This window comes from Martes martes, assembly GCF_963455335.1.
Source record: "Martes martes genome assembly, chromosome: 9".
NCBI classification, from domain to species: Eukaryota; Metazoa; Chordata; class Mammalia; order Carnivora; family Mustelidae; genus Martes; species Martes martes.
The window spans coordinates 1,580,982-1,608,528 of record NC_137896.1 but is presented as its reverse complement, the minus strand read 5'-3'; the positions used below and the strand labels follow the sequence as shown (position 1 = coordinate 1,608,528).

General features: G+C 60.6%; 1 protein-coding gene across 4 annotated transcripts; it reads left to right on the top strand.

Annotated features, from left to right (window-relative positions):
- Positions 1–58: 58 nt before the first annotated feature.
- Positions 59–27,480, top strand: SS18L1 (SS18L1 subunit of BAF chromatin remodeling complex). Of its 4 annotated transcripts, XM_080812696.1 has the most exons (12): positions 59–215; positions 9,578–9,654; positions 10,313–10,397; positions 11,703–11,847; positions 12,373–12,570; positions 13,344–13,508; positions 13,834–13,938; positions 14,795–14,887; positions 21,662–21,781; positions 24,051–24,178; positions 24,680–24,702; positions 25,631–27,480. In XM_080812696.1, exons 1-12 carry the CDS (start codon positions 147–149, stop codon positions 25,683–25,685), a joined length of 1,263 nt encoding a protein of 420 aa, XP_080668822.1. In that variant the 5' UTR covers positions 59–146; the 3' UTR covers positions 25,686–27,480. The 4 variants fall into 4 exon arrangements, with proteins under 4 accessions (XP_080668822.1, XP_080668823.1, XP_080668824.1 ...); XM_080812697.1 differs by having other exon boundaries at positions 24,680–27,480; XM_080812698.1 differs by lacking the exons at positions 24,051–24,178; positions 24,680–24,702; positions 25,631–27,480 and adding an exon at positions 22,927–23,745.
- The last annotated feature ends 67 nt before the right edge of the window (positions 27,481–27,547 follow it).

Sequence of the window (27,547 nt, the reverse complement as noted above, 5' to 3'; positions counted from 1 at the left end):
CCCACGGTGCGGCGCCCCCCGCGCCCCCCGCCCCGCCCCCTCGCCCCCTCGCCCCCCCCAGCGACTGCGGAGAATGAGCGCCCGGGGCCGCCGAGCGCCGCCGGAGCAGAAGCCCCGAGGATCTCGGGCCGATCCCGCGCGCGACCATGTCGGTGGCCTTCGCGTCCGCCCGGCCGCGAGGCAAAGGGGAGGTCACGCAGCAGACCATCCAGAAGGTGGGCCGGGGCGCGCGGGGCCGGGGCGCGCGGGGCGGGCGCGGGGCGCGAACAAAGCCGGGGCGCAGCCGACCGCCGCGACCCCGCCGAGCCCCCCGCCGCCCGCGCCCGCTCGGCGGGGGGACCGGGCCGGGGATCCGCCTGGCTGGCGGCGGGGGGTCCGGGCACTCGGGGGGGGGGGATGGCGGGGGACGACCCCGGTCCGCCCGCCGCTCGGCCGCGGGGCCCGGGCCTGCGAGGCCCCCGCGGGGCGTGGAGGGGGGGCGCCGAGTCGGCGGCCCGGAGCCCCTCCCGGAGCGCGCGGGGCCCGGGGTCGCCCTGCCGGCCGCGCTGCGCCGCCCTCACGCGCGGGGCCGGCGTGCTCCGCGGACAGCCGGCGGCCTCCTCACCTGACGGAAACTTTCCCGGCTCGCTTTACAGCGTCCCCGGTCCCAAGTTGGGTCTCGCGGCGGTGCCGACGCGCGGCTCCCGGCGGGGGCCTCCCGCCCCGGGGCCTGACGCTTGCAGCCCGGCGCCCTGAATTTTCGTGCTCCTCAGGAGGCGCTCCCCGGAGGAAGGCGGCGCGAGCCGCTCCCGTTGAGTGTTGCCAGCGTCGCGGGTAGCCGCCCTGATCTCTCCTTCGCCCTCGGGGTTCCTGGGGCCGCGTCCGCCCCGGTCCCCGCTAGCAGCCCCCGAGGGGTCCCTTCCCCCAGGTCCCGCCGGGACCTGTGGACCTTGTCCTCCGCCTTCCGCCGGGGACGGCTCTGGCGCGCTGGTGTGCGGCCGCGGCCGCGGGCTGTGAGCGGGCGAGCGACCTGGGCCGACCCACGGACGGAGAAGCGCGCGCTGTCTTCTGTTCCGCGCGCCGGGCGCGGCCCAAGGGCTTTACAGGTCTTAATCTCGCTTAAAGCTTTGTGACGGTGACCGTCGTCCCTGTTTGCAGACGAGGAGCCCGAGACCTAGCGGAGCGTCGCGCTTCGCGGGGAGACACTCCCGGACAGCCGCTTGCGGAGCAAGACTGTTCCGTCGCCCAGGGCTTGGCTGGGCAGAGGCTCAGAGGCGCGCTTGGCCCCAGGTCCAAGGGGGTCCCCTGGCACTTCGGCTTTTTGGAGCTCAGACGTCATGGGCGCAGTGACCGTTTCCGCGGCTGCCTTTGGCATAACGAACGGTCCTTTCGTTGTTTGCGCTGTGCCCTCGCCCCCACGAACGCTCCCCCAAGTCTGCAGCAGAAGGGCGCGGCGGGCCCTGCTCCCAGACGCAGATCGGAGAGGGAAGCCCGCTGTCCGTCCTTTGGAAATGGGTCCGGGGTGGCCGCTCAGCCGGTGTGCCCCGGCGGCGTGAGCCTGCCGGTACCTGCCGTGCTGGGCTGCTGCCCGTGGATGCAGCCGGGTCTCCCGTGGGCAGGCTGCGGGGCTCGGAGGCGCCCGTCCTCCGCTCACGCGTGGAGGGTTGGCAGAAGCCGGGTTCCTCCGGAGCCGGCGTGGTAGGGCGGAATGGGAAGTAGCTTGACCTTAGGGCGTATTTGAGCAGGATTTTGTCGGGCAAACTCCGCCTCAGCCTTGAAGGTCCAGTCAGGTGTCCCCTCCCTCACCCTGTCCCGGCAGTAAGGTGGCGAGCGTAGCACCCGGAGCTTTGCGAGTCACTGAGTCATCCCTCGTCTGTGTCTAGCCTGGCGCGGTGCAGGGCGCCGTCGGGGCTCAGGGCACACGGGAGCACGGGCGACTGCCATCCGTCACTGGAGGTGTCGGGAAACCAGATGTGTGCGTTTTCCGGGGGCTGCCATGATGTCCTCGTAAACTTAGTGCTTTAAAACAGCAGAGATGGAATTTCTCACAGTCTGGGAGCCCCATGTCCAGAATGTAGGTGTTGGCGGGTTGGTGACTTTCTGAGCTCTCGGGGGGGGGATCTGCTGTATATTTTTCTCTGAGCTCCTGGTGCTACCAGCATGTAGACGCCACACCCCCATCTCCGCCTCGGTCTTCCCGTGGTGTTCGTCTCTGTGTCAAATTCCCCTCTTCCCTCCAGCATGCCAGTCACAGGGCTTAGGGCCCGCTCTTTTTTTTTTTTTTTTTTTAAAGATTTATTTATTTATTTGTCAGAGAGAGAGAGGAGCGAGAGTGAGCACAAGCAGACAGAGTGGCAGGCAGAGGGAGAAGCAGGCTCCCTGCTGAGCAAGGAGCCCGATGTGGGACTCGATCCCAGGACGCTGGGATCATGACCTGAGCCGAAGGCAGCTGCTTAACCAACCGAGCCACCCAGGCGTCCCAGGGCCCGCTCTTTTTGATCTCACCTTGACTTAATCACACCTGCAAGGATCATCATCTCCAGATAAGGCCACATTTGCGGACACTGGGGATTAAGACTAAAACACAACGCCCTGAAGACCACCGTGTAACCCAGGACAGAGGGCATGGGGGGCAGCGGTACTCCGGACCAGGAAAACCAAGGTGCAAGGGTAGGAAGGATCTAGAACATCGAGGGAGTTGCAGGTGGTCTCACACACGGCCTGTGTAGAAGCGTATGAAAGATTGAAGGAATCGAGGGTAGTCGCACTGGTGGCCTGCATGGAGCAGGTCACGGGACCAAAGCGGGAACGGCGGGGAGGGCCAGCTGGAGCGGTGGAGTCTGCCCTGTGTGCTGCCGCCGTTTCTCTCGTGGTGACCGGACAACGCTGCGCTGCAGTGGGGACGTAGGCGGGACTGCCCTTCTCTGCCAACCACAGGGAATGGGACTTCACCAGGGCCCCCGAGGTGGAGATGGGCAGTGTGTCCCAGCAGACTCCAGGGGTCCCCGTACCTGGCTAGGTGGCCTGCAGGCCGGGATCCGCCCTCACAGCCCCGCCTGGCTGGGGCCTCCGGAATCCCTGCTCGCCAGCCGGGAGGGCTGGCGTCGCGGTCATGTCCTCTGGCCGCAGAGCTGGGCATGGGCACAGCAGAGGGGGCCGTGCGTGCCGGCACTTGGCTGCCGTGCAGACCCCTCCCCGTTGCTGGGCACACAGTGGTTGCTTAGTAAACGTCAGTGTCGTCTGTTACTGCTAGCGTCGGTTTTCTTAATCCGTTTTCTTGGCTAGAGGGTGGACACGGTGTCTGTCTCCCCGTGCGCCCGGCTGTGCGGTGGGGAGGTGGGCCCTGTGGGAGCGGGACGGAGCTGGTAGACGTTTGGGCCCCGGGGCTGTTGCCAGTGCAGGTCCGGTGTGGGAAGGTGAGCCGCGTGAGGGCAGGTGCCCTGCCCAGGCTCTGAGTCAGGGGCCCGGTTGGCCTCCAGGGGCACGGAGGGGAGGGGTGGCCACCGAGATTGGGGGCGGTTGCCGTGTGCTCTCTCAGACCTGGAATTTGTCTTAATGAATGCGGACTAGTTCGGTAAGCAAAGTGCGGTGACCTGTCCCCCGACTGCAAGTGGCCCGTGGAGGCCGAGCCCCGCCTTGGCTGACCGGCGGTCTGAGGCCGCTGGGACGGAAAGCCTTCTCCCTGGAGCAGAGCCCGGGTCAAGGGAAGCACCGAAGTGGTCGTCCCCTCCGCGGGGACAGGAGGCGGTGGTGCGGGTGGGAGCACAGTCCGGGGGTGGGTGGGCCCCGCGGAGCGGCCGAGCCCTCCCGCCGCGCCCCCCGCCAGAGACAGGCTGCGCCCCGCCTGCTGCCCGGGCCCCGCAGAGCCCTGCAGGCCGAGGAAGCATTGGAGGGAAGTGCGGGGCTCGCCTCCGCCGGCGCAAGCGGCTTTTCCTCACCGTAGCCGAGTGTGCAGCTTCGGGGCGGGCGGGCGGGCAGCAGCCGGGGTTTGCCACGTGACACTAACGGCCGGTCCCCGAGGGCACTCCCGGGGCTCTGGAACCTCCGCCCCAACCCGTTCCCCTGCCCCGTGTGCTCGGGAGTCAGAGGCCGGCGGCGCTGGGATCCCCAGCCCCACGGGGCCAGGAGTCGGGGGCCGGGCCCGATGGCCCCGCGTCCTACAGGACCTGTGAGGAGGTCGGGCCGGTCTTTCCTGCCTGACCCGCAGAGCGCGCCCTGACTGGCCGCCCGGCCCCGTGAACGTGACTAGTCCGAAGGCTCCAGGGAGAAGGTGCTAGATGTTGCTGCAGAGAGGGGTCTCGTGACTCGGTCCCGCTGCCCTTGGCCAGTGCGGTTCCCGTGCGGAGCGCACAGCTCCGACGGCGGTTCCTGTTCCTGTCAGCGCACAGGCGCTGGGAGGCGGGGCAGCAGCGGCCCCGCGTGGAGGGTGAGGATGGGAGCCCGCGGAGCTGCAGGGGAGCTTCCTGGACTCCGATTTTCTTCAGCGGGAAGGTACCCAGACTTAGCCTTTCCGCGCCTCATTTCCTCGGCTTTAACGAGGATGACGCTGTGAGTTCCTCACAGGCTGTGCTTCTGGCCAAGCCCGGCGACGGGCACAGGAAGGCGCTGGGCAGCCTCCCTCGACCGGAATTTATCCGTGGCGTTTGAAAACGGTGTGAGGGCTCCTTCCCGGATGGCAGGCCACGGTGGCCAGTCCGGGGTCGTACCGAGAAGGACACGGGGCCGCTGCTCCCTGGGCAAGACGCGTGCGAACGTGGCGCCTCTGAGAGAACACGCGCCTCTGCCTTGCGCACGGAAGCTCTCACGAAGCCGAGCGTGTGCCTGTGACCGGCATCTGTGCGCGCTCTCAGACCTGAAGACGGGAAGCGACTCCCGCGTGCCCTCAGGAAGACAGAAGCGAGTTTGCTGTCGCGGGCGCGTTAAGTGTGTTTTGCCGTGGCCTTAGTTTTTGGCCTTTAGTTTTTGACCCCCCGCGGGGGTCAGACACAGCTAGAGCCACGGGGCAGGGCCAGCTCCTCCCGGGAACGCCCGGCAGGTGCGCTTGGGTTTTTTTTTAAACCCGCACCCCTGATTCACGTCCCGACCGTTGCTGGGTCCCACTGGCTTTCCTCAGTAGAGTCTGACACCACTTGCTCTCGTGCGCTCCCTGGTGGCTGCGGGTGGAGGGGGGCCCTGACCCAGGAGCCGCGGGGCTGCCCCGAGACCGGAGTTGGCAGAGGCGGCGGAAGTGCCAAGTGCTGATTCACCGCCTGTGAGGCTCACGCAGCTGTCCGTCCGCTCGGCCAGGGTCGCTCCCTCTCACACCGCAGGCTGCTCCTAGGAGCTTCCCTCGAGTGTCCATCCTCCGCGTGTGGTGGGCGGCAAGCACTGTGGCCCTTTTGTGTAGCAGCAGAAGGTGTGAATCTCACGTGGGATTGTTAGGAAACTTGGGAGCTTCGGGCGCCATGAGGTGGTATCTTATTTGCTGATACGGAATAATCTCCAACAAAACATCAGAGTAGAAAGGGACCAGCGTAGCCAGAAGGAAGAAACTGCACCACCTGTACACACAGTGAGGGAGGCATATGTCCACAAAGGAGCAGAGGCTGTCTCAGCCTGATGGCTTTGGGTGGGAAGATCAGAGAGGCAGAGATGGGAGAGAGACACTAAGACAAGGATCTCACCGCCACCCACCAGCCATAACTCACCGTTGACCTCACCACCGGCCCCTCCAGATGGTATTGCAAACCTCTTGGGTCATCTCGCCTCAGAAAGTCCTGCTCAGGATGGGTCGTGTCTTATCAGGAAGCCTCCCCTCAGGATCAGGTCAGCCCTCCTCAGAAAGTCTTGCTCAGGATCAGTCATATCTCCTCAGGAAGTCTCCCCTCAGGATCAGTTCATTTCTCCTCCAGAAGTCTTGCTCAGGATTGGCTATCTCCTCAGGAAGCCTTCTCTTGAGATCGGGTCATCCCTTCTCAGAAAGTCTCGCTCAGGATGGGTCATTTCCCTTCAGAAAGACACCTCCCACATACATATCTCAGGATAGGTAATTTCTCCTCAGAAAGTCTTGTTTAAGATTGGCCATCTCCTCAGGAAGCCTCCCCTTGTGATCGGGTCATCTCTGCTCACAAAGTCTCACTCAGGATTGGTCATCTTTCTTCAGGAAGACACCCCCCCACACACACACATCTTAGGATAGGTAATTTCTCCTCAGGAAGTCTTGCTCAGGTTTGGTTATCTCTCCTCAGGAAGCCTTCCCTCAGGATCAGGTCATCCCTCCTCAAAGCCCTGCTCCGGATTGGTCATGACTCCTCAGGAAGCCTCCCCTCAGGGTCAGTCATTTCTCTTTAGGAGCCTCCCCTCAGGGTCAGATCATCCCTCCTGAGAAAATCTTGCGCAGGATTAGTCATGTCACCTCAGGAAGCCTCCCCTCAGGATCAGTCATTTCTCCTCAGGAAGCCTTCTCTTGAGTTCGGGTCATCCCTTCTCAGAAAGTCTCACTCAGGATGGGTCAGGAAGACACCCCCCCCCACACACACACACCCCCTTCAGAATAGGTAATTTCTCCTCAGGAAGTCTTGCTCGGGATTGGTTATCTCTCCTCAGGAAGACTCCCCTCGGGATTGGGTCATGCCTCCTCAGGAAGTCCTGCTCGTGATCCATCGGTCATCTCTCCTCAGAAAGGCTCAGGATTGGGTCAACCCTCTTTAGAAAGTCTTGCTCAGGATCGGTCATGTCTCCTCAGGAAGCCTCCCCTCAGGATCAGTCATTTCTCCTCAGGAAGTCTTGCTCAGGATTGGCCGTCTGCTCAGGAAGCCTCCCTTGAGATTGGGTCATCCCTTCTCAGAAAGTCTCACTCAGGATGGATCATCTCTCTTCAGGAAGACTTCCCTCCTCCCCCACACAACACAGTTCAGGACAGATAATTTCTCCTTGGGAAGTCTAGCTCAGGATTTGTTATGTTTCCTCAGGAAGCCTTCCCTCAGGATCAGTCATTTCTCCTCAGGAAGGCCCCCCTCGAGTTTGGTCGTGTTTCCTCGGGAAGCCTGCCCTCGGGATGAGGCCATTGCTCCTCCACAGTTCACCAGTTTCTGGCTTGTGTGAAAACTCAATGCCGTGGTTTCTCAGTCCATTCTTTGTCAGGGTCTCTCTTTGTCCTCGATGTTTTTGGCAAACTGGCCCCTGGGAGGAAGTTCTAGTCTGGAAAGTCACATCCTTCAGTTCTGAGGAAACGCATTGAACGGTTTTTTGGATGAAATTTCTCTTCGTGTTTTCTTTCCGGAAGTCTGGGAAGAATAGTCTCTTGCCACTTGGATTGTTTTTCTAATTTTGTCATCTTTTCTCTTTTCTATTTCAGTCTTTTTAATCTGCTTTCTAGGAGTTTTCGTCAGTTTTGTATTCCAAGCCTTCCACTGGCGGTTTTTGGGGGTTTTTTAAAAGATTTTATTTATTTGACAGACAGAGATCACAAGCAGACAGACAGGCAGGCAGAGAGAGAGGGGGAAGCCGGCTCCCCGCGGAGCAGAGAGCCCGATGCGGGGCGCGATCCCAGGACCCTGAGACCATGACCTGAGCCCCCCAGGCGCCGCCACTGGCGGTTTTTTGCTCCGGTCAGTACAGAAGCAGCCCAGAGCCCTGTTCTGTGGGGTCCGTGCTGTGCCCGGGGCTCGCACTGGCGGACGCCGTCTCCTCGCTGCGGGGGCCGTTGCCGGCGCTGGGCGGTTCTCTCCGCCGTGCACGGCCCGCAGGTGCGCCCCGTGGCCCCGGCGGCTCCGGGCGGCTTCCCGGTTGCCCTCGCGGAGGCGCTGGCCCGGCTGGGGGCGGGGCGGCGCGCTCGGGCGTGGGCGTGGTCCGCGGCGTCCCCGGGGCCGCGCTCCGGCCTCCGCACCCGCCCTTCCTCGGACCGTCTCGCGAGCCTCCTGCGGGGAGCGGGGGCCGCGTCCGGGCGCCGGGTGCGGCTGCCTCCCCGCTGGAGCCCGGCTGCCGCCCCCCGGCTCCGGAACCTGCGGCCGCCGCCGTCTCAGCCGCGCGCTGACGGCAGCCGCGGCCTGTCCCTCGCGCACCGGGGGCGCCGGGGTCGGGGCCCGGGGCCGCCCTTCACCCGCCTTGGCCTGGCTTCTGTCCTGCGTGTCTCTGACGTCGCGGCGGTCGTGCGCCGTCCCTTGCTTTTTCCTCTTCTGGCCCCTCCGGGCGAGCGTGTCCCCGGGCCCCCGGGAAGCCTGGCGACGGTGGCGACGGCTGCCGCGGCGGCGCGAGCGTCTGGGGCGGGGTCGTCCCGGCCTGAGGCGGGCGCGGAAGCCCTGGCGGGGGGCGCGCTCCGGCCGGAGGGAAGGCCCCGGACAGTCTCGGCGCCAGTGGTTGGGCCGTTCCCGGCGTGTCCGACGGCCCTGAGCCTGCCCGCCCGCGGCCGCTGCACCGGGTCCGTCCGCCTCTCCCACCTGGGCAGGCTCCTCGGCCTGGGCGGGAGTCACGGAAGGGGGGGGTGCGCGCTCCCCGGGGAGGGAGGACAAAGCTCTTGGAGCAAGAGAGACTGAGCCCTGGGTCCGCAGAGGCTGGGGGGGGGGTTGCTCATATGGGGTCTCCAGACGGACTTGGCCTTGGGGGGGCCGCCAGTTGCCCCTCCGTGGACAGGCTTGGGCCCCAACTCCATTGGACAGGACTCCGAGGTCCGAGGGCAGTGCCCGGGGAGGGAGGGTGGGCGCCCCTCCTCTGGCTCAGGGGCCCACATGCGCCTGCCCGCAGGAACCTGCGCGCGGTGACCAGGCACCATTTGTTGGGGGCAAAAGGCCTAGATGTTTCCTTCAACACAGGTGTCTGAATAAAGAGCTTTTCGTGGAAAGCAGCATTTGCCCTGGGTCCCGCCCTGCCCCTCCTCACCGAGGACAGGAGCCGGGTCCAAGAACCGGTGGTGAATGAGCGGAATCTCCTGTGTGCGGCCAGGCGTGCCCCCGCCCCCTGCCCTGGCCGTGCCCAGTGCCCACCAGACCCCGGCCGGCAGGGCAGGCCCCCGCCCCGCCGGTGCAGACCTCCTGTGCTTCCCCTGCTCCCGTCGGACCCCCTTCCCTCTCCGTGCTTCTTCCCTCGCCACCTCGTGGGTGTCCCCAGGCTGCCCCAGCCGCTGCCCCCCAAGGGCCTGTCCCAAAGAGCTGGCGCTTACTGGGCTTTGTGATGCTCTGCGGGGCTGGGAGGCGCTGCTCCTGTGGCCATAGTGTGGGGCCCTGCGGGCGGGAAGTCGGGGCTCCTGCGTCCCTCCCGCACACTCCAGGCCCAGCCTAGCCGGGTGGACCCGACGCTCTGCGGTCGAGGGTCCTAGAGGGCGAGTCCCGTGGGCTGTGCGATTTCCTCTGCCGAGCGCAAGACCCAGAGCCTGCCCCTGGGCTTGCGGAGGGTGGACCCTGGCACGTGAGAGGCTGTGCTTAGCCCGGGCTGTGGGATGTGTTCGGTCCTGCCGGCCGGGCTGGTGTGGGAGAGTTCCAGGCCTCCCTTATGAACACCCGCACGCCGGTGACCTTCGCCGGGGCGCACCTAACGGAGCGCCTCCCGCAGGCGGCCTGTCGTCCACGTCGAGCAGCCGCCGCAGACGTGTGTGTGGCCGCACTCACGTGTGCTTCCCCCCCAGATGCTGGATGAGAACCACCATCTGATCCAGTGCATCCTGGACTACCAGAGCAAGGGCAAGACGGCCGAGTGCGCCCAGTAAGTGACCGGCGGGCCGCGGCGGTCCCCCTCACAGAATGGCACTCCAAGGAGGGCAGAAGATTTGGAGGGAGACGCAAGTGTGGGTGGAGAGGGGACTGCTGGTGGACACACCAGGAGACCGTGAGCTTCTCCGGGTAGGACCCCAGGTGACCCCCAGGGCTGGATTCAGAGCAGGAGTGCGAGCGCCAGCTGTCCGAGCCCCCCACAGGTGTGGCATATGTGAGCCACCGCCACGCTGGGTTCTCCCCGTATCCCCCCGGCCTGTTTGGGGGAGACTTTTCAGGGGCGCGGAGGTATCGAGTCGGCCGGATGTCAGGGTCCAATGGAGGAGGCCTTGTTTTCTGGCATCTCTTCCTGTGTCTCCTTTAGTCTCTGTCTTGTGCCTCCTGCTTGCCTCCCCCACCATTCTCTGAACAGACCTGCTGACACCCCCCTCCTTGGCTACCACCGTGGGGTCTTTCCACGTGTTGTCATCAGACAGGATCCCGCTCAGGACTCAGGCTGGACCTTGGTCCCTGCCTGGCCCCGTCCTAGACCACAGTTCGCTCGCTCACCCGTCCTGTCCCCGGGCAGTGTCAGAGGTCTGTCCCCCCGGGGGCTTGGCTACGATGGGCCTCTGAGCCCCTCTGCCTCACCGCGTGCCCCTGACCTGCAGGTACCAGCAGATCCTGCACCGGAACCTGGTCTACCTGGCCACGATCGCGGACTCCAACCAGAACATGCAGTCCCTGCTCCCTGCCGTGAGTGCCCGCAGCCGGGGGCCGGGGGCCCGCCCTCGCCCAGCACACTCAGGCACAGCCTCAGGCTGCCACTGGGGGGGGGAGCGGAAGTCTGAGTGCGTCACCTGCAGTGACCAAGTCACAGATAGGCGCGGGGGAAAGGGGCGAATGGCCAGCCAGCAGGCTCTGAAGTGGACTGTTCAGAATTGTGACATCAGTCTCTTTAGCCAAGGAGGTGACCCCGAGGCTCCAAACCTAGACGTGGTGGGAGGCGGGACTCGGGAGGACAGGAAGTGGTGTGGGGATGAGCTGTTGGAAGGGTGGGGGCCCAGGACTGTATACAGCTCTGACATCCCAGCAAAACCGCAGAAGCACGCAGTGCAGGGACACTGCAAACGTCCGTGTAAATGGCTTTTTTTGACTTTTTAAAACCTATTTTCCCAAAATCAAATTACTGCTGTGAAGACAAGGTCCGGCGGTGGCCGCCTCCCACACGGGGGACAAGAAGGCACAGCCCTCGGAGGGCCCGGCCCGTGCTGGCCATGATGCGGAGGGAGGTTCCAGGACAACCCTGGCACCCGGAATGGCTTATTATGTCCCCAAGTCCCCTGGAAAGTGACATCATAAGTGCCAGGAAGTGTTTTACTGATAAAATCATTAAACCAACATGATTGGCCTATGAAATTGCGATTCCTCACCCCAGAGGCAGCAGCAGATCCTGCTGGGAACTTTGTCTTTTTGGCCGGGTCTAGGCAGTTCACGCGTCTGAGGCTTTAGAGCTGCGGTTTGGTCTGGACCTGGGACGTGAGGGCGCAGGGGTCACTCAGTCCCATGCGCCCTCCACGCCAGAGTCGGGCATGCAGTAGGCAGGGCACACAGAGAGGAGGAGCAATGGGAAAGCCAAAGCTGAGGCACAGGGCAGTCTGTGCAAAGGCTCTGGGGCGCGGGGTGGTGCGGATGAGGGGCACACAGAATCCTGGCCAGCCGAGGGACGTGGAGTGAGGTGAGGGAGGTGCAGCCTGGTGGGCTGACGAGGTGGTTCGCTGTATCCCCAGGAAGGAGGGCCCATCTTTGAATCTCTGAGTACGTGTTGATTTAAGTTCTGAATGTTCCCACGAGAATGCTTAGCGTGTCGTGCCCTTGGCCTGAGGTGGTGGGGCCTGGTCATCCACAGCTGATCAAGTGCGAGAGCCACAGGGGTTTGTAGATGTTTGCCAGGTGGCCGTGAAACACAGGTAGATCTCACGAGCCACCCGAGCCCTGGAGGGCTTCAGGTGCTTATTCTCTGGGTTAACCACGTCCCTGTTACCTCCCTGTCTCCCTTAGCCGCCAACCCAGAACATGAACCTGGGCCCCGGAGCGCTGTCCCAGAGCGGCTCCAGCCAGAGCCTGCACTCCCAGGGCAGCCTCAGCGATGCCATTGGCACGGGCCTGCCTCCATCCTCCCTCATGCAGGGCCAGATTGGCAACGGTGAGTAGCCCTGAGCCCTTCGGGGTTGGGGATGGCTCCAGACAGCACATAAGCCGCGCAGGCATCTGGGTGACCGCTGTCTCAGTAGGGCGCCCCATGCCCTGCAGAGCCTCACGGGGGCCCTCCCTCCTCCCTGAGGCCCTGGCTGCAGGTCTGCTGCCGTGCCCGGGGACCCGAGCGCGGGGGGTCACGTGCAGAGGGGATCCAGCACTCCAGATCCTCTACTCTGCTTCGACGCTGTCAAGTCACGGCCACGGCCGGCCAACGTGTGGGGTTCCACGTGGATCTTTTTAAACAAGAACAGAAAGGTTCTCTTTGGAGCAGGAACCATTGCTAGCCGTTGGGAGCCAGCCCTGCAAGAGCGAACGCGGGTCCTCTCCTCGGTCAGCACGCGGCCGTCACTTCATTCAGGCACTGTTGGCCATGGGCTAGTCTCTGTCCCCACGGTCACGTGAAGGAACTCTGGGTGTCTGGCAGCAAGGCCAGGCTTCCTTGGGGTTGAGGCCCTCCCTGTGCTCCTGGCAGGTCCGAACCACGTGTCCATGCAGCAGACAGCCCAGAGCACGCTGCCCACCACCTCCATGAGTATGTCGGGCAGCGGCCACGGCTCGGGGCCCGGCTACAGCCACTCAGGACCCACCTCACAGAGCGTGCCCCTGCAGGGCCAGGGTGCCATCGGCAACTACGTGTCACGGGCCAACATCAACATGCAGTCCAACCCAGGTACTGCCCTGCTCAGCCCTGGGGCACCCCCCCAACCCTGGGACGGTCCCTGGGGCCCTCTGAAATGTGCGCACACTGCACACAGGGTCCTGGGGCACTTCTGAAGTCGGGGGGACCCTGGGGTCTGGGTTTCCACCGTTCCCTGTGGCAGCTCTGGGGAGGGCTCTGACGAGGGGCGGCACATCCCCTCCTCAGGGGACAGAGTCAGGCTCACCCGGGATGGGGGGCGGTGTAGGCAGACCCACAGACATTGAGCACTGGGTACCATCAGGCCCAAATGCAGATATCCCAGAGCGTCAGGCACTAGAGTTCAGAGACTTAATACGGAAAGGGAAAATGTGTAGTATCTCCTTAATTTATTTGTATTATCAATTATATACCGGAAATAAGAGTATTTGGGGTATATCAAGTCAAATAAAACATCTTACTAAAATAGATTTCACCTGTTGGCTTCTGTTTTTTGACATGGTTCTGCTCAGTGCTGCCCCAGCAGGTTCTGAGCAGGAGCGGCACCACCGGACGGGGGCAGGGGGCAGAGACTGCCCTCCAGGGGCCTTAGAGGCCCAGGTCTCCCAGGCGGACACAGACCTGGCTCCTCTGGGAGCAGCCTTGGGGGTGCGGGAGGACAGGACTGGCGATTTTCCCGTGTGTGGAGGCAGCCTGGGAGCTGAGGTCTGGGTCCAGGAGAAGGGTGCCATTGGGGTCTGGGGTGTGGGGTCAGGGTACCTCCCAGGGAGCTTCTCGGGGTTATTCGGGTCTGTCGTGTCGCCCAGTGTCCATGATGCACCAGCAGGCAGCCTCGTCCCACTACAACTCGGCCCAGGGCGGCAGCCAGCACTACCAGGGCCAGTCATCCATCGCCATGATGGGCCAGAGCGGGCAGGGCAGCACCATGATGGGCCAGCGGCCCATGGCGCCCTACCGGCCCTCCCAGCAAGGTACCGCCTGTGCCGCGCCTCCTCCCCAAGAACCTGGGGTGGGGGGCTCTGCACGGTCCTTAGCACCAAGCGAGGGGGTGGGGGGTCTGGAGCTGTGTGGGGCTCACGGGGCGCAGAAGGTTGAGAGCCTGTGCTGCTCCTGAGGTAGACCCGGCTCAAGCCGCCGTAGGGGCTGGAGTCAGGCGGGGCGGTTGTGTTTATAAGTTCCAGGTCTCGGGTACCCGGGTCTGGACGTGGGGGAGAATACCCAGGCGGCCGGGGGTGGGGGTTATCCTGTGACACGAGTGTCCTGAGTTAATGTCCCCCATGTGCTGTCCACCCCCAGGGTCGTCCCAGCAGTACCTGGGCCAGGAGGAGTACTACGGCGGCGAGCAGTACGGCCACAGCCAGGCTGCCTCGGAGCCCATGAGCCAGCAGTACTATCCCGATGGTGAGGCCCACGCCCGTGCTGTGCTGTGACACCGGGCACCTCCGCGGCTCTCGGCCGCTGCTCTCTAATCACTCCCGTTTGGACCTGTCGCCCCGACTTCTGCCAGCAGAGCCCCCAGAGGCCCCTTGCCCGAGTGTGTTTGGGGATGAGGGTGAGGGTAGGGCTGGTCTCGGGCCATAGCTATTTACAGATTCAAGGCCCCTCATCCCCCTTCCCAAGACGCAGTAGGGGTTACGGCTGGGATGAACAGGTGCACGAGACAGTTTCCTAAGAGGGTCACAAGTGTTCTCTTGAGATGCCTTCAGGAGGTGGCGCCGCTGAGCTGCGTGTCTGCTGCTTTCACCCGGTGCTCACCTGTCCCCTGTCCGTCGTTCCTCAACAGTCCCAGGGTTGGAGGTGGCTTTCAGAGTGGTCCTAGAGGGCGGGTGGGATTTGGGGAGGAGGACGACACCAGACAGGGAGCACATAGGAGGTAGGGGTTAGCGGCGCCCCCGCCAGGGAATGGTGGCAGAGGCCTCCTGAGGGTGCAGGGCGTACCCCAGCGGGTGCCCTCAGGAGCCAGTGGCCCAGTGGCGGTGCCAGCAGAGCTCCTCGCGGGGCAGGCACTGACACGCCCTCCCCCCTTTATGCACCGTGCTCCTTGGGCTCTTCACGCCCAGCCCACACGCAGGGTGGCGGTTTGCATCTTAAAGGAGGAAACGAAGGGTGGGTGGCGGTCGGAAGCCCCTTCCTGGGCTTTGTGCAGGGAAAACGGATCCAGGTCCGGCGCAGGACGCTCGTGAGCCAACAGCGCTGCCCGTTCGGCTCCCGGCCGTCCGGGCCTTCGCTGATGGCACGTGGCCTCTGTCTGCCGCAGGACACGGCGACTATGCCTACCAGCAGTCGTCCTACACAGAGCAGAGCTACGACCGGTCCTTCGAGGAGTCCACGCAGCACTACTATGAGGGCGGTAAGGAGCGCACACAGCTCGCCGTCGGACGCGCGGCCGCAGCCGGCGGTGGGGCTCCGGGAGGCCGAGTGCGCCCGCCGAGGCTGCACATGCAGGTCGCGTGTCCCCGTTCACGATGCAGGTGGGTGGAGGGGGCTTGACTGGCCACGTGGGGGTGGCAGGGGCCCAGACTCCACCGTCGGGCCCAGCTGAGCCACTTGGGGCCTGTGAGCTCTGTCGAACCTCCCTCCGGAGTTTCAGACTCGGTGGGGCAGGTTCAGCCCCCGCCCAGCCCCGAGCCAGCCGGGCAGGGCCCGTGGAGCGTGAGGCTTCTTTGGGTCCGGCCGGGCCACTTCTTCGGACATCTGCTGGCCTGGTAAAGCCTGCGGCAGCCCCCACCCCCCACCAGCCTTCCTCAGTGGAGCTGCCCTGGGGCCTTTCTGGTGGAGGTGAGGTGAGGTGAGGCAGTGGTGAGAGAAGCCAGCTTTGGCAGCAGAAAGCCAGGGACTAGCACGTGCCCAGTTCCCCGCTGGGAATACTCCCGCCCACCCAGAGTCCGGCCTCCAACGTGAGGCCACCACACGCACAACTGGGAAGAAATCCGCACATTTGCTTCTCAGCGGGGCCCCCAAACAGCGAAGGTACTTCCCCCGCCCTTGGGAGACCCCAAGAGAGGAAAAAACCTTAAAGTCCCAGGGCAGCGGGACGCAGCGGGCTTGGCCCCGGCTTCCTGGTCCAGGTGTCCAAAGTAGGGACGGTGTGAGGGTTGGCAGCAGGGCCCCAGAGGAAGGAAACAAGCAATAAACGTGAGACGGGCAGCTTGTGAATCCAGATGTTTTTGGTGGCTTTTTATGCTAAAAATACACGTTACCGCTGGGAGTGTTTCTGAGTGTGCGTGAGTGGCAGGAAGCGCGTTCCCATCGTGCAGTCCCCGTCCCCGCCGTCCGTCTCCGGGACTTGCTCCTCTTCCCAGACTGATCTTCTGGCCCCGTCAGACCCTGGCTCCCCGTTTCCCACCCCAGGTGCCCGCCACGCCACTATCTGCACATGATGAGTCTAGGGCCTTAACGTAAGTGGGGTTCTGCAGTATTTGTCATGCTGACTGGCCCGGCTTGCTGAGCAGCACCTCCCCGCGGTTGTGTGCGCCGTAACAGGTGTCAGGCCGAGTTGTTTTCTGTTGCGGGGATGCACCAGAGTGCGCTCATCCATTCAGCTGTCGACGGACACCTCCAGGTTGCCTCTGTCTCCCGGCTGTTGGGAACCCTGCTGCTGAGAACGTGGGTGTGCAAAGCTCTCTTTGAGTCCTGGCTTCCGTTTATTTTGCATTTACATCCAGAAGAGAATTATGGGTCATAGGGTGATTCTGTGTTTAGTTGTTTGAAGAACTGCCGTATGGTTTTCCACACGTAGTTTGGTTTTTTACTTACAGTGCTAGGAGATCATAGGGCATCTGGGGACCACAGGAGAATCACCCAGAAGACTGTGCTGGGGTCGGTTACGAGTGTTTCCCTGCAGTGGCTTCCCACGTCCACACATTTGGTACCGCTCAGGGACATGGCTCAGACCTAGCCGCCTTTTCCCGGGGAGTTTGGCTCCGAGACCCCGAGATGGCGCGTGCCCGGTGCGGTCACCCGGCGAGCCAGGTCTTCCCCCCTGCTGCTGCTTCCCCCCAGCAGCAGCCCACGTCGGCCCCTCCTGTTCTCACACCTGCTACAATGACCTGGCTGCCGCCCCTGGCTGGATTTGGAACCTGATGGTGGGTATAGAACCAGAGAACCAAGACATCCCAACCGCCTCAAAGTAAAATTATTCACGAGGGACTCGATGTTCCTTATTATTTTTAGGAACTGGCTAAGTGTTGGCCCTTCGTGGTGAACAGGTAACGCTTTCCTTGTGCCCTCAGTCACCGCAGCTGCCCTTGGTCTGGCCTTCTATTAACAACCACACTTAGGTCCCACCTGGGACCACCTTGGCCCTTCCCCCATCCACACAGGTGCCCCAAGTGCTCTTCCTCTGCAGTCGAACCTCAGCTGCTTTTCACGTTCACTGCCCCTGGGGAAGACAGGCATCAGCGAGTGTTCTCTCTGTGTGCCTCCCTCCCCCTCACCTTGGACCGCCCCCAAGATGGGACCCTGGCCTGTGGCAGCTTTGCAGGTGCCTGGCTGTGACGGCCGGCCGGGGTCAACGGCGTGAGTACAGGAGGTTTGAGGGACCGCAGGCTGACCAGGTAGATTGGGTGCGCTCGGGTGTCCGCGCTTCTGGGTCCCAGCCTGCCGGGAGGAGGTGGGCCGCCCGGAGCATCTCCCTGCAAACACGCCCCCACCAGCCCTACCCTCCTTGCCCAGATGCCCGTGCTCCGCCTTCCCTCCCCGCACGGTGCCTCGGCTTACCGCTGCTTTGTCCCGGTGAGGGTCCGAGGCAGAAACGACTTCCCCAAAGACAAGCCCCGGACGTGCACTCAGCCTTTTGAACTTGGAAGTGCACATTTTTATTCCTTCGGTTTTGGGTTCTGTGTTCTTGCCTTCTGTAACCGATGGAAAGTTTACCGGAACACTTAGTAAGCTCTTCGGAGGCAAGTGTGGCAGGCGGCACGGCTTCCTCCTGAATCTGGAAGCGTTTTGTTCCGTCTCGTTAATTGCACCCGTGGCTGGGACTCCACGTACTCGTGGTACGAGGTCAGGTCTCCCCACGGCGGGCGGCATTGCCAGGCCTTGTCGCGAGGCAGCTGGTGTCGTGCTTTGAGAAGACGGCTGGGCACAAGCGGCCTGTGACCCCACGGAGGTGGAGGGTTTCGAGTGGAAGCAATGAGGGGGTGGACCAAGGCCCCAATAAAAATGTTTCCTGTAACGCTGCTGGTCCCACCACGGGATGAGGAGGCTTGTGGGGCACAGGGGGCTGGTGCTGGGATCTTCGCAGGAGGTGGCATCTGACAGGGACCTTGGGTGGTCCCACAGAATGAGAGGCTGCTGGCCTGCAAGGGCCGGTGCCGGGAAGGGGCCAGGTTGCCGTAGGCCGGGCCGGGCGGAGTAAGGGGCCGAGGGGCCGACTGAGCCAGGCAGACACCACTCGCCAAGAGGGGTCCTGCCGAGCAACCCACGGCGGCTCGGGCGTCCTGCTGTACTTCCTGGCCGCGAGGTTTGCAGCAGCAAAGCCTGGAAGGAGCCTGTGTCCGCTGTGCCGTGCCCCAGGCACCGAGTCTGTTAAAAGACACGGAACTCCCTGTGGGCTGCTGCGGCAGATTCTTCTGGGCTGGGCCATGTGCTCAGGCCAGGTGCTGAGGATGAGGGTGTCGGGGAGCCACTTTCTGTGTGAGACCATGGCCGTGGATGGGGGACGGGGCTGGGGAGCCGGGAGGGCCGGAGGTGGCCTCCTTCCCTGAACCTCTTGAAGGGGGGCCGCATTCACTTTTGCGTTTCTCAGTCACGTGAACGTATCCGCCTGTGCAAAAGCTAAATTTAGAAACAATAAATATTACCGGTTGTCACTGAAAATCAAAGTAGCCTGACCTTTTGGCCATCCAGACTCACCCACACCCCTGAGCCCCGTGGTCACAGCCCTGTCCTCGGAGGTCCCCAGGGTGTTGCCCCAGAGACCGGCACGCCCTCGTGAGTGAACGTCCAGACCAGCTGTAGCTCCTGGTGGCGGCTGAATCTGGCGGCTCCTTTGTGCCCACGTTCCTCAAGCGGGCCCCCTGGCTACCAGGTTTGGCTCCGCCGAAGGGAAGGTCTTCCGTGGTGTGTGGGAGCAGAGCCGAGGTTCCCCGCGGCACCCCTGCTCACATTTGTTGCACACCTTCTGTGCACCAGGCCACCGGCTAGGTGCGTGTGACTGAGCTCCTGAATCGGTTACCATGTAAAGAGCGAAAGGGGGTGTAAAGCTGAGAATACGGAGAGCGACCGACCATCTGAGGCCCCGGAGAACTGCTCTGCGACTCGGCCGTGCAGGTCCACTGGCTGCTCACTGCCCACTGCGGCCCGCGCCACCCTGCCGGGACTGCACCGGCTGGAAGGAAGGAGTCCCTCAGAGCTCGGGGCCTCCCGGGTCAGGGAGCAACTGTGGAGACGTGGAGGGTGTGCAGGGTCAGCAGGGAGGACGCGCCCTGGAGTCGGAGCCCTCGAGCGTCTGCTGTTCCTCGTGGCTGCGGTTCAAGTCCCCATGGGGGGTGCAAGCCTTTACGGCAACAGCTCTCGGGAAGGCTGCTGCTTAAAAACGACGTCTCCAGAAAAAAAAAAAAAAAGATGTCTCCAGGATCTGGTTTGTGTGTTTGTTTAAAGATTCGTTAATTTAGTTGACAGAACACAAGTAGAGGAAGCAGCAGAGGGAGAAGCAGGGAGCCCCATGTGGGACGCGATCCCAGGACCCTGAGATCATGACCTGAGCCAAAGGCAGATGCTTAACCCACTGAACCACCCAGGTGCCCCGGGACGTGTTTTGATTTAAAAGAAAAAAATAGCCAACTATAGTAGTCCCCTCCCCTGACACAGGGTCAGAGGGGTCAGGTGCTCCCTCCCGCTCGTCCCCGCCCCCGTTGCTCAGGTCACATCATTCCATCAACACCGGAGGGCGAGCACAGGACCAGAAGGCGTTTCCAGAGTCAGAAGCCACATTCGCACAACTTTGGGCACCACACGTGGTAACGGCTGTCCTGTGGCGTCTGTGGTTCCTGACACTCCCTCCCTGTGCCCCGTCCATCGCTGACACCTGACCGCGGGTGCGTGCGTGTGGGCGTGGCCTCGGCTTCCGGGGTCCACAGGGTCTGCGATGGATCCCCCACAGAGAAGGGGGCTGCTGCGTCCTTTCTGGGCCGGCCAGCCATCTGCCATGGGGTGTTGCAGTCAAGTGACGGCCCCTCGTCCCCTCCACGCCTCCTTCTAGAGAAGCGGGTCCGCATGAGCTGGGGGCGGGACTCACTACAAACCGAAGGCAGAGCGCTTGGCGCGGCTGAGGAGCAAAGGCCGTTCCAAAGAGAACGACACTGGACTTGGATTGGTCTCTTCGCGGAGGAGTTTTGAAAACCGTGAGTGGAATGTCACCCACACTGCTCCGGAACGGCGGCCCCCGAGACCTGCGTCCAGGATGTTTGCAGGAAGGGTTTACCGGTGGTTCGTGCTGCCTTCTCGGGAACGGTGCGGCGGTGCCCTCCCTGCTCTCCTCAGCCGCGCTTCCGACCGTGGGCGTTCTTCCAGATGACGCTTTGGGCACAGAGGCTGACTGGCTAGATTTTTTAAAATAAGAAGGCATTGTGGGGACACCTGACTGGTTCAGTCCCTGGAACGTGTGGCTCTTGATCTTGGGTCCATGACTTCGAGCCCCATGTTGGGTGTAGAGATCACTTAAATAAACTTTTTTTTTTTTAAAGATTTTATTTATTTATTTGTCAGAGAGAGAGTACACACAAGCAGGCAGAGAGGCAGGCAGAGGCAGCAAGAGAAGCAGGCTCCCTGCTGAGCAAGGAGCCCGATGCGGGACTCGATCCCAGCACCCTGGGATCATGACCTGAGCCGAAGGCAGCAGCTTAACCAACTGAGCCACCCAGGCGTCCCTTAAATAAACTTTTAAAACCGATATAGGTAAACATCTACCTCCCATGAACTTAGAGTGAGCGGTCTCCAAGGAGTGTCCTGGTGGCTGCTGCTCACCTCAGCCGGTCCATCAGCCGTGGACTGGAACGTCCCTGAGTTTCCCTTCTGGAGGCCCTGGGCCATCCCGGACTGCCGGCTCCCGGGTCTGAGTGCCCACTTCTGCGCCGCCCGGCGGTGCGCCTCAGTCCCCCATCTGTACGATGGGCACGCGGTTGTGCTTATCTCACGGCGCTAAGGGAAGTATGCGGAGTACCTGTTACCTGCTTGGGACGCACGGTGGCCTGCAGTCACGTTCTGTATTTGGTATTTCTCACCGGCCGACCTGCCGGCCTCTCAAACGAATAACCCTGCAGGAGTCAACACCACGAGGCGCGCGTGGAGAACACCCTGGGGTCACTGCACTCTAAGGCACCCCAGGACCCTCGGGGTGTCTCTGTTTCCGCTCCCACACTGCACTGTGCCTTTTAGCTCCGTTCTCAGTGGTGCGTTTTTAGCTGTCTACAGGTTCCGTTACTGGGTTCTTTCCGCAAGCGAAACCATAGTTGATCGGAGGCTGAAACGTGCTTCCTTCCGAGTCGCTGCTGCAGGCCTGCTGCCCGGCTGTCCTGCCGCCGAGGGCTGTGTGGTGAGGTGCCGCAGACCGGGCCGCTGAGCGCAGCAGAAATCCCTCTCAGCTCTGGAGGCCCAAGGGCCGAGATCCAAGCGTCAGCAGGGTTAGTCCTTCCGGGCGCTCACCCGGAGGGTCTGCCCCAGACCCTGTCCCAGCTTCGAGAGGGCTCCAGCAGTCCTGCTGTCCTTGGCTCATAGGCACGTTACTTTGCTCTCCGCTTTGGCCATCGTGGGGCTCTGTCCCCGGGTCCGTGTCCAGGTGCCCTCTTGCGATAAGCAGGCCCATTCTAGTCAGCGCAGCAGGCCCTTGCCTGTTCGCATCTGCGGAGAGTCTTTGCCAAGTAAGAGCACGTGCACAGGTACGTCACGTGGGCTTCAGCGTACCTTTCTGGGGGGCACAGTTCAACCCAAAACACTTGTATTAGCCTTAAATTGTGTTAACGGTGTCACTTCGGCTGTACCTCCACACTTGAATTGTTGTGAAAAGAGAAGATCTTGAAGCAGTTGAGCTGGTCCGGGGCTTTTCCAAGGGCTCCGCGTCGTGAGTGGCGGGAGGAGTGCCTCCGTCCCCAGAAACGCACTGTGTGTCTCCTTCCCCCCGCAGGAAACTCGCAGTACGGCCAGCAGCCGGCGGGGTACCAGCAGGGCGCAGCCCAGCCGCAGGCAGGGTACCAGCAGCAGTACCCCAACCAGCAGACCTACCCTGGGCAGCAGCAAGGCTACGGTAAGGGGGAGCGCCTCCCCGCGCAGGCCCCGCGCACGGTCGCGCTGCCGCTCGCGCAGTGGACGCTTAGTCCGCTTCCTTCAGAAGAGTTTTGGATTTCCTGCAAAGCTATGCGGCTAGTGCAGAGAGGTCCCCTGCTGTCCGCCTCGCCCGACCGCAGTGCCGTCGTCACAGCTCAGCAGCTCCCGCCGGCACGCTGCCGGGGACTGAGCGCACAGTTCCTTCAGCTCTCACTCATGTGCCCGACTGTCCTTCTCCGTCCCGGGACCCATCTGGGATCCCCCTTGGCACTGAGTCTCACGTCTCCTTAGGCTCCCCTGGGCTGGGACCGCATCTGGGAAACCCTTGTCCTTCTGGACCTTGGCGGTCGTCAGCAAGACTGGGCAGGTGTTTTGTAGGATGTCCTCGGGTCGGGCTTGTCTGAGGTTTTCCTCAGGATGAGACTGGGCCGTGGGCTTTGGAAAGACCTCACGGCGGGCAAGTGCTTCTTATCCCATGTCAAAATGACGGGCCTCTGATGTTGACCCCGGTCCCTGGTCCCCCCGCCATCAAGTTATCCCTTCGTCCTCTACCTTTCCTGATCTTTGGAACCAAACCACTGAACCCAGCCCACGCTCCGGAAGGAAGAATTGGAATTTCTCTGTAAGGCAGAGTAATTAATTAATGATTCGTTATTAATCATTTATCAGTATGTTTTCTTTGCATTCAGTTTACACAGCAGCTTAGATCCTAGACTTCTCTGTTTGCTTCAGATCGTCCAGCGTCACCCTTGGGCGGCGGGAGCCCTGCAGTCCCTTTGACGCCCTCCCATCCTTTTGTTTTTGAGCATCTCCTTATTCTCTGGGACCACGACACTCTCCGTGCTCTAGCCCTAGAAGCAGCATGTCTCACAGGGGCTCTGGGTCCTCCGAGGGGAGAACAGCGTTAGGGACCAGGGGCCGCGTTCAGGTGGGCGTTTTCTGAGCCACTCCCACATGGTCACCTGAGACGGCCCACATATGGGTTAGCGTGGCGGCAGCTTCTAGAAGCACACACCCGCTCGCTGGCTTTTTTGTTCACCCTATGGGGATTCCCTAAAGTGCCCAGGGGCCAGCGGGCCTTCATGGGCTCTGCTGTGGAGCCCGCCAACAAATATTGTTCTCTAGGCCCATGGGACAGAGAAGTGGACAGAGGGAGCTTCTCGAGCTACAGCAGCAACAAGGGGAGAGCCCCGTCCACTGGAGATCAGCGGAATGTAGGCTCAGTCTCACTGAGGGCCGTCCTGCCTGCATAGTAGCCCACACACCTGCCCGGTCCTCTGTGGGCCTCGTCCTCCCCAGGCAGATCCGCCTGAAACAGTCGCCCTGGCCCCCAGCCTGTGGGTCGTGTCTGCCGAGAGCCCCAACCACACGAGGCTCTCCCCGGGCTAACCCGCCCCCGAGATGCACACGGGCTGCGCTCCCCAGAACCCGGGGTGCTGGGGGCGGGCGGAAGGGGGAGGGGAGTTGTACTTCTAGATGCTGCCGTCACAGGAGGACAGCTGCCTACTGTTGCCACCATGTGATGGCCGGGCATGCGGTTAACATTGAGAACACACGCTGGAAGCCGTTGTTATGACCTGAAGAGTAGGTGATTAGTTCGTCAAAAGAGTGAGTTCCGGGAGCGCTCATAGAACGCGCGCGCGTCTCCACCTGAAGCGTCCCGGCGAGACGTGAACACGAGCCGCCCCGCGCCCGCCGCGCACAGCCGGCCCCGTCCCCTCCGGAGCCGCGGGAGCTCATGCGGGCCGTGGGGCTCTGCCTCCGCACCTCGGGACCACCCGGGAGGCTCTGGAAAAATGAGGTGGCAGGCAGGGCCCCCCTGCGTGAGGCGTCTTCCTGGGCTCACCCGTACCCGCGGCGCGTTGCGGGGAAGGAGAGCCGCAGTTTCACGTTCTTGTCCGACCTGCTGCAACCGTGACTCATTAAATAGCATTTTTTGAGCAATTATTTGGCCTTTATTAGTTCTTTCCAAAGGCTTCACCTGAGTTTCCACGGGAATGCCCACAAGCAGCAGCTGCTGTGGTACTTAACGGGCGGGTTTGCAGCGACCACCAGGGCGGACTCACCACTGCCAGGAAGCGTGTGAGCCCGGCCGGGCCGCGGGGGCCCGCCGGCAGCCTTGCTCCCACGCTCAGTGCCCTCATGCTGGGGGGACTGTGGGTTGAGGAGGAGCGGGCTGGTGCTTCAGGCGCCCCCGAGGATCAGGGCGCGTGCTGCGTGGTTCTCACGGTGCCGGTATGCGCCCTCAGGGCCGGCCCAGGGAGCCGCCTCGCAGTACTCCGGCTACCAGCAAGGACAAGGCCAGCAGTACGGAAGCTACAGGGCGTCCCAGACGGGCCCGTCCGCCCAGCAGCAGCGGCCTTACGGCTATGAGCAGGCAAGACCCGGCGCGTCCGTGGAGACATGACGAAGGTTTCACTCACGATCGCGCGGAATAACGCGTGAAACGAATTGGCTGCCCAGCTCCCTTCTAGAATGTTAATTCTCTGAGCCCGTGAGGGTTTGAGAAATCACCTTTGCACGTACACTCACCTGGGTCAGACATGGTTGGCTGAGTGGCTCTGGGCTCAGAGCCCCAGCCCGAGTTTGTGTCCAGCCCTGCTGCTGGCCCCTGGCAACATGGCGGGGGGGGGGCTGACTGCGGGGAGCTGGCAAGGAGCCTCACTGACCTGGTCTCAATCCTTAGCCACAGGCTTGGACGATGGCCTTCAGAGAGCCAGCAACTGCCTTGCCCCATAGCTCTCGGCAGAGAGCTGTTGCCTTGCTCAATTTTCATACCTCCTCCTTCCATCCCTAATCCCGGGTTTTGGGGGGGGGTCCTCTCTGCCACTTTGATTCGTGACCAGGGAAATATAACACGTGTTTTGGTCTCTTGCAGGGCCAGTATGGAAATTACCAGCAGTAAGGAACGGGCACTCTCGTTAGAGCCTTGCGGTGCCATGTCCCTCCGGGGGTGGTCTGGCCAGTGGCAGTTCTGATGAGCTGTGACCTCTCGGTTGCCCTTCCGCCCCACGCAGCGTCTGCATGTGACGCGTGCACATTTCATGCTGGGTGTGATGCCAGCGTGCACCGCGGGCGAGAGACAGTGCTTCGATAGTGTGACATATCTGGTGCTGTGTATAGTATTGTATGTCCATACAATGGAGAGGTTGTCTCCTTTTTGTCTCCCCCTCCTTGATGTTTCTAGCTAGCTTTAGGGATCCTCTTGTCATCAGAGCGTTCTGTGCCCAGGAATGGGACACAGCTACAAGATGCCACAGTCCATGCGCTCACATAAACGGGCCTCGGGTCTGACTCCTCACGCACTTGTCGTAATGTGGGTTGTAAACTTGTCTCTCACTGGCTACACCACAGCTGGACACACGCCACAGCCCCTGGATGGCCACCTCTTCCTGTGCCTCGATGGGGGGGGCATCCTCTATGTTTTGGGTCAGTTTCTGTTACACAATGAAAAGGATAAATACGCTTTGTTTGGAGAGGCTGCGAACAGTCTTTCCCAGAGCTTACACGCTCACACGCTACCTGTGTCTCTTGCCAATTGTGTTTATCCAAAATGTCCTGTTTTTGTACTAAAAAGTGAAGAGGGATCAATGAGTATATTCCAAATAAACATACAATTAGCCTAACCCAGGGAAGGAACGAGGGTCGAGGGTCGTTCCTGAAGGAAAGACAGGGCAGTTCTCTGAAATGACCGGCATTGGCCCTTGTTTATCTGACGGTCGTTTCTGGGATTTGAATATTTGATATGCCCAATTCTAAACTGATAAAATATTTATACCAAACTTCCCAAACAGTTGGCAAGTTGTTTGTTTTATATTATTTCTTTCAGGACCTACTTGTTCAGATCTCCAAGCAAGCGTCCTTTTTCTTTTAGAGATATCTGAAATTCAGATCTTATTTTTAAAAAGAACCCCACAAATTTTATTGTGTTCTTCCTAACGAAAAGGAAGGGTTTTATATGGGAAATTTGAGTAAATTTTACATTCCTAGGACATTAAATCCCATTTAAATTCTACACAAACAGTAAAGACAGCTCACTTGCAAAAGCATAGTCAAGGGAAAAACCCAGTATTTCACTAATTCGTAATACAGACATTCTGGCAACTTTTACCTGGACAGTAATACCCACATGCATACTTTAAAAACATCTTTGGATAAATGCTGCCATACTTCTAAGAACAACCAAGAAAATTAAAAAAACAAAAAACAATTCTTGACATATCAGGTCTACTGAAGATGATTTTTTAAATTGGTAAGTTTCAGGAATATTTTAAAAGTGTAAAGTAATTATTTATCCAGAGCTGTTGAATGGTTTACAGTTTACAAGGTATTTTATGTTGTTTCTGTTTTGTTTTGTTGCTTGAATGAATCCTGACAGTCCACACTGGGAAATATGGGGGCAATTACTGTTCCCATTTTACAGATGAAGAACCGAGGCACAGATTAAAGATTGCCCCAGATGAGTACCGGTCCTATTCTAGGCTATTTTCCCCTCTTCTGTGGGGACAGAATCACACATGCTGGGATAGGAGTGTTTATCTTAGAGGCATATGGGTTTTAAAAACTCTTGACACTGGTAAGGGCTTAAAAATACGAATCTATGTTAAATCGGTGAACTGAGAGTTCTTAATTGCTAAATGACACAGATATTAGCAATTTCATTTAGGGAGGTGTCTCCCTCGCTTTTGTTCTGATCTTTCTTGGCAGTTTTCATAGAACTAATTTGCAAACTCAATCGGGGACTAAAATTCCCCATTGAAAATGTTAAACATTCTAGATAACTGTGAAAGTTGTTTTATTTTTATTCCTTGCCAATCTGCAAATATGCCTTTGTGTGTGTGTGGTTTTTTTAAGTGCTGTATTAATACTTTTTGAAAGAAAAGGACACTTGAACTTATCCCAAAACTTCAATCTGAAATGTCTTACATTAAGAATTTCTTGAATGTTGTGTATATATTTTAAAAAGCACTTTGTGAAATAGTTTGTACATTTATTTCCTAATTTATACATGATTTTTGGTATTAATATATTTAATGATTAATAACAGAATGTTTATTTAATGTGTTGTCCATTTTTATGTAATATTGTGGGGGAAAAGTGATGCCAGCCGTTCTTTTTCATTAAATGTATTCTATCTTCTCTTCTGTAATATGTTTGCAAAAGCTTAGGCTGAAGTGAGTTGTTTGTGCGGTGTGGTCGATGGTGCTTTGTTGTTTGTGACTGCTGCCACAGAAGGCCAGGGGACATGCAAAGGAGACCTGGATGTCGGCGCTCCTTCTTCCTGTGATGTCCCTGACCCCCAGCAGGTCGTGGATTTGAAACATGCCCACGGTGTCCAGAAGTGCTGACACACTCACACTGGCTGCAGAGCCTTGCCCCGGTGCGTGGTGGACTGGGACTCGGGCTGCTGAAAGGACCCCAGTGCTCGCGGCCCCCGGTTCCGCCAGTGTTTGTGCGAGCAGGTGCTCCGAGTGGGGCACCGCTGCTGCCGTCCCCCTTTAGATTTGTGGAGCTCTTCCTTCATTCCTATTAATTGAACAGGTCAGATTCGTCTTACTTGTGAGCACAGTACATTTTCTGGAAAACATCCTATCAGTTCGTTTTTTTCCAGTCAGAGTTTGGCGCCCATAAATTGCTTATGATTTGGTGTAATGTATGAATAAACTGGTTCTTCAAAACCACCCTAACCAGGGAGTTTCTGTGCTTTGTGTTCAGACCACCAGACCAGCGCCTGATCGTGGAGGGG

Excerpts from the sequence above, each read along its gene's own strand:
- SS18L1 (XM_080812695.1), top strand. The coding sequence starts at position 147 with ATGTCGGTGGCCTTCGCGTCCGCCCGGCCGCGAGGCAAAGGGGAGGTC. Across the intron at positions 10,398-11,702 it reads TGCAGTCCCTGCTCCCTGCC|CCGCCAACCCAGAACATGAA; the intron begins GTGAGTGCCCGC and ends TGTCTCCCTTAG. Across the intron at positions 13,939-14,794 it reads CCAGCAGTACTATCCCGATG|GACACGGCGACTATGCCTAC; the intron begins GTGAGGCCCACG and ends TGTCTGCCGCAG.